Source organism: Oxyura jamaicensis, chromosome 14 (genome assembly GCF_011077185.1).
Source record: "Oxyura jamaicensis isolate SHBP4307 breed ruddy duck chromosome 14, BPBGC_Ojam_1.0, whole genome shotgun sequence".
Taxonomy (NCBI): domain Eukaryota; kingdom Metazoa; phylum Chordata; class Aves; order Anseriformes; family Anatidae; genus Oxyura; species Oxyura jamaicensis.
In genome coordinates this window covers 12,262,873-12,276,859 of record NC_048906.1, presented here as the reverse complement: position 1 = coordinate 12,276,859, position 13,987 = coordinate 12,262,873, and the positions used below count along the sequence as shown (strand labels likewise).

Sequence of the window (13,987 nt, the reverse complement as noted above, 5' to 3'; positions counted from 1 at the left end):
GGCAGCCCCGGGCCGGATCCTGCCCCGGCTCCGGTTTGCTGGGGGCTGGGGCGCGGTGATTACCGGGGGCTGTGGGGCGGGCAGAAACCCTCCTGGACAGGCAAAAGGGGGCTGTGGAGCAGGGCTGGGGCTCCCGGGGGGGCTGCTCAGAGGGTCCCCATCCCTTTCCCGGCCCCCTGGGGCTGCGTGGGGAGCTGCTGCTGCCGATCCCAGCACGCCTGCGGGAGACGGGGCTGTGCCGGTCACCCACAGTCCCTAAAAAATAGCTCAGGAGGCCTCGCATCAGCTCCCGGCTGAGCTGGCTCCCGAGCATCCCAGAGCCATGCCCTGGCCCCCCAACCCCCAGGGACCCAGTGCCCCAGCCCTGAGTGGGGTCCCTGTCCTCTCCTGGTGTCCCCAAGCACCTGGGGGCTGTCTGGAGGGGAAATGAGGGGCAGGGTCCCCGTGGGGCTCCATGGTAGGGTAGGGTCCCAGCAGCTGGGTGAGGGGCCCTGTAGCAGGATGAGGGTCCCCACAGCCAGGTGGGGGGCCCTGCAGCAGGACAAGTGTCACCGTGGCAGGGCAGAGGTCCCCACTGGTGGGAGAAGGTCACCACGGCAGGATGGGGGGTCCCAGCAGGGGGTGAGGGTCCCTGCAGCATGATGAGGGTCTCCATGGCCAGGTGAGGGCAAATGTGGGTGGAGGAGGGTCCCCGCAGCAGGCTAAGTGTCCCCACAGCAGGGCAATTGTTCCCAGAGCAGGGCAAGTGTCCCCAAAGCAGCAGGACAGTCTCCATGTCCAGGCAAAGGCCCCAGGGACAGGGTGAGGGTCCTGGGGACAGGGCGAGGGTCCCCACAGCTGGGTCATGCCCTCGCCCACCCTCAAGGCGCACATGGCCTGGAGGGAGGGTGTCGAGCCCTGGATGGGGTCCACAGGGGGCTGAGCCCCAGGAGACCCGGGGGGGCCACACCGGGCTGGTGGCACCGGGCTGTCCCCGTGCCACCGGCAGCCCCCGCCGCCACCGAAGCAGGGCCCGGCGCGGCAGCCCCGGCGCGTGCATCCTCGCGGGCTGCGAATGGAGCTGCCTATTGATTTGCAGCCCGGCTAAAAATAACTCTCAGCCCTGCATCCAGAGCTGTGAAAAATCCCCCATCGCTAGGCGACGGGTTACCGGGAGACAGCCATCGCTAGGCGACGGCGGTTGCTGCGGCGACGGCGCCCTGCGCACTGCGGTCCAGCCTTGGCACCCGTGGTCCCCGTGGTGGCCCAGCGATGCCCGGCACCCAGTGCCACCGGCCAGGACCCGGGGTGGCAGGGATGGGAGCCCAGCGAGGGCCAATGGGATGCTGGCAGTTTGCATAAGGATGAGCCGCGGAGGAGGGGTGCTGCCTGGCTCAGATGGGGGGACGTGGTGCCACCAGCCGTGTGGCACAGCAGTAGGGACTGTCCCCGTGTGCTTGTGAGACGTGGCCTGATGAGGCTGCGGGGTGAGCCGGGGTAGCTCTACACCCCCGGGACCATTGGGCACCCCGGGGAAGTCACAGGGTTGGGCCTGGGGCTGTCCCGCCCAGGGCAGTGGGACATCCTGGGTGCTGCAGAGCCAGAGGGACTGGTTCCCCCTCTGGGTGGCCATACAGGGGGTCTGCTCCATCTGTGTCCCCTCCACCTGGGAGCGCCCCTGCTCAGGGTCTCCTCCCTTGGCTGTGACACTTCTGGGCACCAAAATGTCCCCAGGATATGTGGCCACCCCAGCTTGTCCTCCTCAATTAGTGTGAATGGGGCTGTGCCAGGACACTGCACCTGGCTGAGGGGACAACAGGGGCCACCTGCCAGCATGGCTGGGAGCGGGCTCACTCCTGTCACCACCTCAGGGTGTCCAGGGCTGCGATGGCCACCAGGGCTGGGTGACAGGCCCCCTGGGGACACCCCCACGGGGACAGGGCATCATCAGAGGAAAGACCACCAGGTCCTCACTGGTGCCACTGGGAAAAAGATGTGTGACCTAGGGACAAGGCCACAGACCCACAGTCCCCTGTCACAGGCCCCTCCAGCACTTTCTCCTGCAGTTGTCACCCACTGGACAGGGCAGGGGTGACCAGAGCAAGGGGACACCAGAGTGCCAGCAGCCCCCAGCCCAACCAGCTCCCCCCTGCCATTGCCCCGCTGGCTGCTGTCCCCTCATTGCACGAGGGACGGGGGCAGTGGCACACCGTGGGGACACGGCACCTCCAGCCCTGCTGTGTGGTGGGATGAGGGTGTGTGTGAGCGTGCACGCACCTCTCCTCCCCCCAAACACCCTCCTGCTGCCAGCTGGAAACCCGAAACCCGACCTGCCTTATAAATAATGGAGGCGGCCGGATCCGGGCAGTTACATCAGCCTCCCCAGGGCCCGGCCGGGTGGCAGCCAGCCGAGCCAGTCCCACTGGCTCCTATGGGGCTGTGCGATGGGAAGGGAGAGAGGAAGGGGTTAAACGTGCCAACCCACCAGTCCCTTCCAGTCTGGGGAGCACTGGTGCAGCCAGGCCCCGCACTGGGGGTGCCGAGTGGGTGCAGCACTGCGAATGAGTGGGGCGGTGATGGGGCATCCCCCGGCTGTGGGTCCTGCTGCCAGCAGCAGGATGGGGCCAGACCCCTGCTCAGCACCCTTCCCTCGATGGGGGCACCTGGCACAGGCCCCCACAGCACCCTGGGGTGCTGGGTGGTCCTCAGTGTGCCTCGCCAAGGCAGGGGCTGCCAGCAGGGCTGGGACTACCAGGCGAGAGGGTTCAGCTCCAGGATTGCTGGTCTGCCAGTGCCCTGGTGGGGAAAGAGAGCAAACAGCCATATGTGCATCCATCCTTTTGTCCATCCACCCCTGCATCTATCCCTCCATCTAACCCTCCATCTGTCCATCCATCCATCTCTCCCTCCATCCATCTGTCCCTGCAACCATCCCTTTATCTATCCCTCCAACCCTCCATCTGTCCCTGCATCCATCCCTCCATCATTTCCTCCATCCCTCCATCCCCGTGTCCAGCTGTCCATCCCGCCACCACTTCCTCCATCCGTCTGTCCTGGGGCAAACCACCTATCCCTCCATGTGTCCTTCCGTCTACTCATCCATCTACACCTCCATCTCTCCACCTGTCCCTGCATCCACCCCTCCATCCTTTCCTCCATCCATCCATCTGTCCCTGCATCCATCCACCCACCCACCCACCCATCCATCCATCCATCCATCCCTCCTTCCATCCTTTCCTCCATCCATCCATCCCTCCTTTTTCCTTCCCTCCCTCCCTCCCTCCCTCTCCCATCTGTCATGCATCCATCCCTCCATCCCTCCATCTCTCCTCCCTACGCCTTTCCCTCCCTCCCTCCCTCCCTCCCTCCTTCCCCCCTCCCTCCCCGCTCCCAGCCGTGCCTCCAGCCGCCCCCCCCGGGCCCTGCCCGCGCTCCCCCCGGGGTCGGTTCCTGCACACCCTCACCTGGGCGCTCCCCTCCGGTGCCGCGGGGGCCGGGCTGCGGCGGTGCCGTTCCCGCTACCGGCGGCTCCGGGGCTCTTTAACGGGCGGCGGTGCCGGCCCGGGAGGGTGCGGGCGCGGGCGTGCAGCCGCGCGTGTGCGTGTGCGCGGCGTGTGCGAACCGCTCGCAGCCTCCAGCCCGGGCTGCCCGGCACCGATCCGGATCCGGCCCTTTCTCCCCTCCCCACCGTTCTTTTTGTCGCCTTGAGGCCCGGCGGCCCCGCGGCCGAGCGGTGAGGCTGGGCAGGCACCGAGCCCCCATCTTCCTCCTCCTCCTCCTCCCCCACCTCCTCCTCTTCCTCCTCCTCCTCCTCCTCCTCTCCTTCTTCCCCGCTTCTCCTCCCGATGTCTCCCCGCACATGAAAGGAGCGGCTGTCGGCGCACGGCATGGCATGAGCTAGGCGAGCTGGAGGTAAGCGGGCCCCCCCTTTTCTCCTTCCTCTCCCCCCCCCCCCCCCCCCCCCCCCGCCGCTGCCGCCGCTCGGCTCCCTTCGCTCTCGGGCAACCATTGCGACACAAAGCCCGCACCGCCACCGGCTCGGCACGGCCCCGCCGGGCGGGGAGGGGGCTGGGGCCGCAGCCCCCGGTGCAGGATCCCGCAGCCCCGTTATATAACGGCGGCGGAGCGGGCCCCGCGCTCCCGGCTCGGTGCGGGTGGGGGGGTGGGGGGGGGGCGCGGAGAGAAGGGGGGGTGGTGGGCACCGGAGCATGGGGTCCCCGAGGCCTGGGGGCAGAACGGCAGCGGGGGGGGTTGGGGGGGGCTATGGGGAGGTTTGGGGATGGGGGCTTGGGGATGAGCGTGGTTGTCAGTGTGGGGACGGGGGCAGCCCGCGGTGGGGGTGCTGCCCCCCCTCCATCCCACCCCCTCCCGGGTCCCTGAAGCACCCTCAGGCTCCTCACCCACCCCGATGGTATCGTGGGGAAAACAGCCCCATCACCCCCTTACCCTAAAATCCCAGCTCCCCTTCACCCTGGCACCCCAGCATCCGAGCACCCCCACACCCTGAGAAGCCATTACCCTGTCACCCTAAAACCCCGACAGCCTGTCACCCCGTCACCCTGGCACCCCGTCACCCTGGCACCCAGGTGCCCAGGCACCCTGTCACCCCAACATCCTGGCATGCCAACATCCCAGCACCCTGACAACCCAGCACCCCGGTACCCTGGAAAACGAAACCCCAACCCTAAAACCCCAACACCCTGACACCCCGGCACCCCATCACCCTGGCACCCTGGCACTCTGGCTCCCCAGGATCCCAGCACCATGACACCAGGGGATCCCAGCACCCTGCTATCCCGCTACCCTAAAGTCCCCAAACCCCGTCACCCTGGAGCTCCATCCCTGGCACCCCATCATCCTGGCACCCAAATAACCTGATACCATAGCACCCCATCACCCTGGTACCCTGTCACCCTAAAACCCCAACACCCTGGCACCCCATCACCCTGGTACCCTGGCACCAGGCACCCCGACACCCCATTACCCCAGCACCCCAGCGCTCTGACACCCCAGCACCCCAGTGGGGTTATCCTCTGCTGTGGGGTGACAGAAGCCATGGGGACTGGGGGCAGCCCTCTCCCATCACCGTCACTCCCAGGGGCTGGGGGCACACGGGGACAGGCCCTGGACAGGGATGGAGCCCACGGGGCTGATGCTGGCAGCAGGGCCCCAGCACGGTGTGGGGCACCCTATAGCGGCTCAGGAAGCCGAGGACAGACCCCGTGGTGGGGCAGGCTGGGCCAGGCGACGGGGGAAACTGAGGCTCGGGTTTGCAAGCTGCGGCTGGATCCAGGCAGTCCTTATGGCCCCGGAGGTGGGGGAGCCTGGGAGTGTTGTGGGGCATCGCTCGGCCCCACTGTGCCCCAGTGCCAGGTCTGGTGGCACTGGCGGGAGGTGGCAGCGTCCGGGTGACACAGGCTGGTGGTAGCGTCCCTGTGGTGGGGACACTTTGGCAGTGGTCCCGGGCTGGGGGCTGAGGCGTGGGGCTCTGGGCCCCTCCGTGGTGGCCGGGGGGGCTCGGTGGGCGCAGAGCGGGAGCTGTGTGGTGCTGGCATTTCCCCTCCTCTGGAAGCTCGGAGCTGATTTCACTCCGGCTACCAGGAAGAGGGAGGGAGGTGGCTTTGGAGTGGGGAGGACTCGCTTCAGCATCCATTTTTAATGAGATAGATATCTATTTTTCCCCGAGCTGGCTTCCCCCACATCGATCCCTCTCCCATCCTCCGGGTCTGTTTTCCTCTCCGTGGCGGCAGGGATGCGGCGGTGGAGCCTCCCGGTGTTGGGAACCTCCTGGCCCCCTAAATCCTGCTCCTGGGGTGCAGGACCCTTGCTCGGGCTGGGTGGCATGTGTGGGGAGGCAGGTGCGGGGAGAGGGTCCCCTGTCCCCTCCAGCGGGGCCACCTGCGTCTTGCCCATCCCATGGGGACACGGCCATGGTCCAGCCTGAGAGAGGGGAGGCTGGGGCCTCCCTCAGGAGCCTGCTGGTTTTGGGGGCTGGAGGCTGTGCTCGTGCTGTGCTGGGAGCAGGATGGGGCCCCTTTGGCAGAATCCCACCCCCGCCAAACCTCTGCCCACCCAGCACGGGGATGCTCACCCAGGTGCTCCGGGGACAGGAGAGCTTCTGGGGAAGGGGCAGGCGGGCAGAAGGTGTTCCTCGGGGTTTCTCCCTGCTGGAGGTGTGACCGTGCCCAGCTCTGGCTCCTGGATGAGCAGGAGGCCGTGGGGCTGCCCCACAAGCAGGCTCGGGGCATCACACTGACCCACAGAGCCCCAGCAGTCCCCATTGCATGGGGTCGGCGTTGGTGGGAAATTGAGGCAGGTGGTTAGAGGGCACAGAGCACCACGGTGGCACTGCCACCTGTCACAGGGCCATGGCCTCAGTCACAGGACAGTACCCAACAGCTTTCCGAGCCTACGGCAGCACTGAGCAGCCACAGCACCCTGCAGCGAGACATCCCGTGGCTGAACACCGCAGGACCCCCCCCATGCTGCGCATCCTCACGGGCACTGGGTGCAGGGCAGGGCTCAGGCCGTGCTGGTGGCCTCTCTGAGCTGGTGCTGTCACACCGACGGCATGGCAAGGCGCTGGTTTGGTGGTGGTGGCGGCACGCTCCACGGCGGTGGTCCCTGCCAGCACAGGCACCTGGGGCCAGGACCCCCTCAGGGCATCGATGGGATGGAGCCAAGCAGAGTGACCTCCCTGCTGCGTGGCCATTGCAGGGTGTCTGAAAGCCCTGGGGGAGGCCTCTGTCCCAGAGGTACCCAGGGCAGACACCAGTGTCCCGGGGACTGGGACTCAGGGACAGCCACAAGCCAGGCTCCTCTCTCCTCGATGACCACAGAAGGGCCTTGCCCTGTTTCTCGCCTATTCCCAGGGCCAAAAGGGGCAAAGAGTAGGGCTGCACATGCCGGGCATGTTGTGGCTGTGGCACAAGAGGATCTGCTCCCCCTTCACCGTACCGTGGTCAGTGGGGAGCAGGGAAAAGCTCAGCTGAGGGATGGGGAAGCATAAACATCCTCCCTGTGGCAGTGAGGTCAGGTACCTCCAGAGGAGGCTGGAGGAGGTGGGCCCAGGTCAGCCACAGTCACGGTCCAACTCTGCCCTGCTCTGTGTGTAGGTGTTTGCTCGTGGCCATCCCATGTTCCCCTTGTGTGGGTGATTCCTCCCCCATGTCCTTGTGGGACACGGAGCTCCCTGGGTTAGGGAGGTGGACAGGAATTGACGTATTTGGGAGCTTTGGGCCTCAGCAGTGGCACATCACTGGAGAATTGCATGCTCCAGGCCATGCTCAGCTCTCCAGCTTGACCAGGCACATCCACATTCCCGGGGCTAAATCATGGTGTGGAGCAGCCATGGCTGGTGCCAGCACCACCCCGCACCCCCCGGGGCACCAAAGGGGTGCACCCTGCCACAGGTAGACAACACAACAGCCAGAGGGGACCCCACCGCCTGCTGCTGGGAAGTTTTGCCTTCTGTTGTTTTTCCAGGGCCTCCCGAGCCTCTTTGCCTGCTGCAAGGTGGGATGAGCTCTGTGGCGTTGTTGGGAGCTGGTAGGGGAGCTCCTGGCCTCCCAGGGAGCTCTTGGGGTAATCTTAGGAAGGAGTTTCCCAGCTCTCATCACACAATCGGCAGGTCTCTGGGCCGAGCAGAGTGGAGGGAAGCGGAGTGTCTTCCCTACTGTGAACTTCTGGCTTGTGCAGTGGGGGAATGCATGGTGCTGAGTTTGGAGCCGTGCTCTGAGCCTCTCTCCCACCTGACATGTGTGAGTCCGGGCCTGGGAGGGCTGATCCGTGTGTGCACACACACACGCACGTGCACAGGCAGCCTCTCTCCATCTACGCACCCCTGCTGTCCCTCCATTCCTAGGGGAGCAGGGGCTCCCCCGGGGCCTTCTGCGGCTCCCCTGCATTGCCGGGGTGCTCCAAGTGCTCCGCGGGGATGGACAGACACCCCTCTGACTACACACAGCACGGGCAATGGTCTGACCTGATGCAGTCAGAGCAGGAAACAGCTTGCACACTGCCAAGCACTGCTGGGGAGGGAGATCTTTGTAGTGGGATGTCTTTATTACTACCATGTGCTCTGGTCGACAGGTTCAGCCCCCAGAGCAAAAGCCTGCCTGGCACTGCTGCTGGCTGGGGCTGTAGCGTACAGCTGACAGTCCCGGGGAGCTGTTACCCTCGGGACTGCCGGACAAAAGCTTTGGCTGTGTGCTCTGCCTCAGCACTCTGTCTCGGGTGTGTTTTCTCCGCCTGTAGAGCAACTTGATTTGCTGCATTAGTAAAAATAGATGGGCTAATGAATTCAGCTGATGCAACCCTGCGCGCGCGCGTGTGTGCGTGCGTGCGCTTATCTGTTTGTGTGTGTGTGTGTGCATGCATATGTGCGTCTGAATGTCAAGGCTCATGCAAGGTGCATCTACCAGACCCTGGGGCTCCGATGGGGGGTGTGTGTGTGCGTGTCCATGCGTGTCTGTTTGTGCATGTGTGTGTGTGTGTGTGCAGGAAGCCGTGAGCGATGGCTGCTGGCTGCCGAGCAGCTCTCTGTCACTGAAGCAGCGCCTCTACAAATAATCATTTTGCATCAGCCTTGGATTCCAGCAGGGCAATAACAGGGCTTCAGGGGAGGCTGGCAGGGCAGCGGGGGGGGGCTCGGGGGGTGGTGGTGAAGAGATCGGGACCTCGCGGGGGTTATTTGGGGGTGGGGGCTGCAGGGGCCCGCTGCCGGGGGTCGGGGGGGGGCGGGAGCTGTCCGTGGTGCTGAACAGGACCGGAGCTGTCCGTGGTGCTGAACGGGACCGGAGCTGTCCGTGGTGCTGAACGTGGCGGGAGCCGTGAACGGGGTCTGGCCGCTGTCCGTGGTGCTGAACGGGGCCGCGGTGCTGAACGAGCCCCCCCGGGCTCTGTCCTTGGTGCTGAGCCCCCGATCTATCCGTGGTGCTGAGGGCCTGGGACCACTGAACGGGACCTGCCTGCCATCCGTGGTGTTGAACGGCCCGGCTCCGTTCCCCAGGGACCCCAAACCTAGCCAGCCTGGGGTCAGCCAGAGACAGCCCCGTAGCCTCCAAGCCTGAGGATGCAGAGTCCGCCGTGGCCTTCCCTGCAGGGCAGCAGCATGATCCAGTGAGTCTCTGCCACAGCCTGCAGCGTCCCAGTGAGCACCCACATCGGGGTGGCACTGACAGGGTGACTGATGACCCTGCCCCTCTCTCGAGGCCCTAATCCCTCCTCACTACCACATGGAGACAGTAAACTCTCCAACGGCTTGGGCAAACCCTGGTTGCTTTTATTCTATCCATCCCAGCTTCCTCATCACCCATGTAATGTTTGTAATGACAGGCTCTTAGACCCTCTTCTTTCTTCTCTCTTTCTGCGTCAAATCCGCCCCCCACCACTGCATCATTGCTCATTGTGGATGAGAAAACCCTCATGAATGAAATGATTTCTCTGGCAATGACATTTCCTGTGAAATGTGCACCCTGGAATGAGTTCGGGGGACTAAAAGACTTTGCCCTTTGCTTTTGTCATGTTTCCTCCCACTGTGGATTGGGAGCTGGTATTGCACTGATGGTAGACACCACCCCCATGAGGTCTGCGAGAGCAGAGGGGGGTTGCTGTGGGGGTTCTGAGGCTGGGTCCTTCCTGTGAGAGCCCACAGTAAGGATGGTTGTACCAGGGATTGAAATCTCCTGAGAGAGCAGGAAAGGCCAGATCTATGCTATTCTGCTGCTTTGGGGTGGCCAAAAATCACTTGGAGATGCCTGCAGAGCTTTTGGAACATCAGAAGGCAGAAAGGAGCCAAACCATGGCTTGAGAGTGAAGGGCTCTCTATTGACTTCTCCAAGTCTGTCCCGGTGGCTTAGGGGCCTGGGGCAGGGCAGGGTGTGCTCTGTGTCCCAGCACATGGAAGCTCTGATCTCTGCAGGACAGGATGCTTGCACTTTGTACAGTGGAGCAACACAGCCTCTCCCCTGGGCCAGAGGAGCATGCGGGGCTGCTGCATTGCTCGACCACAGCCAGGGGCTTCCCTGCAGCTGGGGGGGAAGATCCTAGCGTTGCCCCATGGTGCCAGAGACAGAGGAGAGCTGTGATCAGACCAACACACCTCCCCAGTCTGCGCTCCCTACCCATCTCCTCCAGGATGGTGTCCTCCCCAGGCATGGCCCTGCTCCTTTCAGGATGGTAGGAGCCCCCAAGTCTTTGGCTACCCCCTTCCCTGGAGAGATGTGGCCAAATACAGAGCTTGGCTGGATGCAGCCATCTCCCTGCCTGCCCAGCCTTCAGCTGCCCATGCCTGGAGCCTGCCTGTGCCCAGAGGGCCTACATGGCTGGCTGTGTTTCTATTTGAAGTGACTTCCCAGCTCATTCATGTTTTGTGATATCTGTGAGCCAGACAGGCAGCCTCGGTGCCGGGGGCAGGGGGACCTGGCTCAGCTTTCCAAAGCAGGACTGTGAACGCCACTGATTCCGGCCCCCGGAGTCCTGCCCTGGGGACAAACCTTGGTCTGAGCTGGTTGTAACTGTTGCCAACACCTCCTTCTGGCTGAATTTCAGTCCGAGGGTTGTCAGCGTCTGCCTCCTCCCGTGACTGTCCCCTGCGGGAGCCCCTGCCCCTGGCTTGCTCTCCCACGTCTGGAGGCCCTGGGCTGCCCCTCTCCCACCACCTGGCCTCTCCCCGGAGGCAGCCGGCATGGCGAAATGCTCTCGCTGTGGGCTCTGTGCCGGAGCGACAGCCTTTCTGTGCCACGTGGTAATTATCTGTTTTGATTTGTGTTGTAGCGCTGTGTTAGACACCCTGGTGCATGTTCTGTTTGCTTCCCTAATTGCTGCCAAGCTCGGAGCCACTGGTTTTAAGTTTCTTTCCTTTTTCCCCTCCTCTTCTCCTGCTTTCAAGCAAATTTAGCACATGTCCAAGCATCAGAGCCCCAAACCCTTCGTAGGGCAGAGTAAGTGGAGGCAGCGGAGGCTGCATCCGAGAGGGGAGCGGCGCCAGGCTGTCTGCACAGGGCCGGCTCCGTCCCCGGAGGACAGGCTCTGGCGGTGCTGATGCCACCGCTGCTGCGCTGGCCTGCCCACGGACACGGGCTGCTCGCGCCTTCAGCACTCACTGCCACTCCCGTCCTGCCTCCCCTCCGCCCAGCCAGCGGCTCAGCGAGGCAAACGGGCAGAAAACTGCCCCTTAAAGTGTGGGGCAAAGCCTGGAGCTGGGCCTTGCCATCCTGCTGGGGAGTCTCCAGGAGGTGCTGCACACCCTAGCCGTGCCGCTTGCAGTTGCCCATGCTGCGGGGCTCGTTCTGGGGGGCTGCTCCCCTCCGCCTGGTCCAGCAGGGCACGGAGATGCTGTGAGGCTCATGGTGATGGGCTGGGGGCAGCAGGGGAGGTTGCCGTCTGTGCCCTGGGGCTGTCAGAGCGCAGCGCAGAGGCTGGCTCAGCTGGACACTGTCCCTAGGGTGGGACAGCCCCAGGCCATCAGCACCACGCTCACCGGCCAGGACGCTGCTCACTCAGTGCCACCAGCCAGATTAGGGCTTTTACCCCTTGGTTCCTGGGGGCAAAAATGTCCCTTCCCCGGGCTCCAGCTCCTCCCGGTCTGCCCCCTCCAGCCTCAGCCCAAGCTGGGCCTTGCAGTGGAACAGGACCGGGTCCTTTGGCAGGGCTTGGCCCCGGTGAGCGCGGTGTGCAGGGTGCCAGCACGACGGGCATGGCACCGGCGGGACCCCACGCCAGGAACCGGCCAGGGGCGGGGGGAGGAGAGGCTGAGCCCCCATCAATTATTCACCTCCGTGTTTATAGAGGGAAAAGTGTTTAATAATGCATGGCGGGGTGCGGCGGGGCCGTTTGAAAGCCTGCCTCGCTGCAGCTGAAATATTTATCGGCCTGTTTGCTGCGGTGCCACCGCGAGACGCGGCGCCTGGCCGGCACGGGCTTGCCAACACAGCACGCGCGGGCTCTACCACTGCCCTGGCCCCATCCTGGCCCCATCCCGGCCCCGGCCATGCCTTCCATGCTTCCCGGGGAGCCCGGTGCTGGCCAACAACTACTCACAACCCCCCTGTGTTGCAGAGAGACCCGTGGAAGATGTCGAACCCGAGAAACGGCGACACCAAGCCCCCATGTTTGCCCCGCAATGGACTGGTGAAGATCCCCACACAGCCCAACGGCCTCGGCTCCGCCAGCATCACCAAAGGCACCCCCGCCGTGAAAAACCGCCTGTGCCAGCCTTCCTCCGTGCCTGCCATCCTCAGCCCGGCCTTAGCCCCCCGCAGCGACCTGCCCATCCCCAGCCTGGCCTCACCGCTCTCCCTGGCCACTCTGGCCGGCGTCTCGTCCCCTCCCGGCGCCTCCCTGGTGGGACTGAACTCGAGCGAGGCCACCCCGGGCGCGGAGCACCCCTCGCCGGAGCGGCTGCCCGGCTCGCCCTCGGAGAGGCAGCTGGCGGTGGACGAGAAGATCCTCAACCGCCTCTTCTGGTACTTTTCGGCGTGCGAGAAGTGCGTGCTGGCGCAGGTGTGCAAGGCGTGGCGGCGGGTGCTCTACCAGCCCAAGTTCTGGGTGGGCCTGACGCCCGTCCTGCACACCAAAGAGCTCTACAACGTCCTGCCCGGGGGCGAGAAGGAGTTCGTCAGCCTGCAGGGCTTCGCCGTGCGGGGCTTCGACGGCTTCTGCCTCGTGGGCGTCTCCGACCTGGACATTTGTGAGTTCATTGACAACTACCCCCTGTCCAAGAAGGGGGTCAAGTCCATGAGCCTTAAGAGGTCGACCATCACGGACGCGGGGCTGGAGGTAGGTGGCCTCGGCGCCGGCGAGGTGTCCAGGGACAGGGGTGGGTAAGATGCCTGGCCAGCAGCACCACAGATCACCCCGATGGGATGTCCCCATGGATGTCCCCAGTGCTCGGCCCTGCAGACCACTGCACCCAAAGGGGGGGCAAGGTTTTGGGGGTACGAGGCTTGGCTCCCCTCCATGTGGCTATGCCCCCAGGCAACGTGGAGCCCGGTGACACAACGGGCCCAACCTTCCTGCCACCACGGTGGCACCCGGGAACACACCTGCTACAGCCTGCACCAGCGAGAGCTTTCTCCGGCCCCACCAGGGGTGCAGACCACCCATGGGTGCACCCAGCTACGTGGTGCCAGCACCCACCTCGTCCAGCAGGCAGGTGGCATCACCACGCTGCCGGTCCCCGGGCCCCTGCCCATATTCTGGGTGCTGGCTGGGTGCAGGGCTGCTCTACCAAGATTTCTGGGGGGAGGTGTTCACCCCCGCCACCCACGGGTGCTCCTACAGCCCTCACCCATCCCCGCTGTGAAGGCCGATGGTGCAGCTGGGGCTGGGGAAGGGGGAAGAGCCGGGGGGCTCCGGGCGGAGCTGGGGGTGCCCTGACCGCCCGCCCTTCACCAGGTGATGCTGGAGCAGATGCAGGGCGTGGTGCGGCTGGAGCTCTCGGGCTGCAACGACTTCACGGAGGCCGGGCTGTGGTCGAGCCTCAATGCCCGCATCACGGCGCTGAGCGTCAGCGACTGCATCAACGTGGCCGACGACGCCATCGCCGCCATCTCGCAGCTCCTGCCCAACCTCGCCGAGCTCAACCTGCAGGCCTACCACGTGACGGACACGGCGCTCGCCTACTTCACCGCCAAGCAGGGCTACACCACCCACACCCTGCGCCTCAACTCCTGCTGGGAGATCACCAACCACGGCGTGGTCAACATGGTGCACAGCCTGCCCAACCTGAGCGTCCTCAGCCTCTCGGGCTGCTCCAAGGTGACGGACGACGGCGTGGAGCTGGTGGCCGAGAACCTGCGCAAGCTGCGCAGCCTCGACCTGTCCTGGTGCCCTCGCATCACCGACATGGCCCTGGAGTACATCGCCTGCGACCTGCACAAGCTGGAGGAGCTGGTGCTCGACAGGTACGGGGCCGTGCCTGGTGGTTGTGGTCCGGGGACGCGTCACCTCCTTGTCCCGTGTCCCCGTCACCTCCTTGTCCTGTGTCCCCGTCACCTCCTTGTCC

The 13,987-nt window shown here is 64.9% G+C and overlaps 1 protein-coding gene across 1 annotated transcript in view; it reads left to right on the top strand.

Annotated features, from left to right (window-relative positions):
• The first annotated feature begins 3,715 nt into the window (after positions 1-3,715).
• The window catches only part of FBXL16 (F-box and leucine rich repeat protein 16), an 11,844-nt gene continuing 1,572 nt past the window's right edge, over positions 3,716-13,987 (top strand). Inside the window, exons 1-3 of the mRNA XM_035339525.1 lie at positions 3,716-3,891; positions 12,040-12,759; positions 13,378-13,886. Of these exons, the coding sequence (XP_035195416.1) occupies positions 12,055-12,759; positions 13,378-13,886 (1,214 nt within the window). The 5' untranslated portion in view covers positions 3,716-3,891; positions 12,040-12,054. The remainder of the gene's footprint in view (positions 3,892-12,039; positions 12,760-13,377; positions 13,887-13,987) is intronic.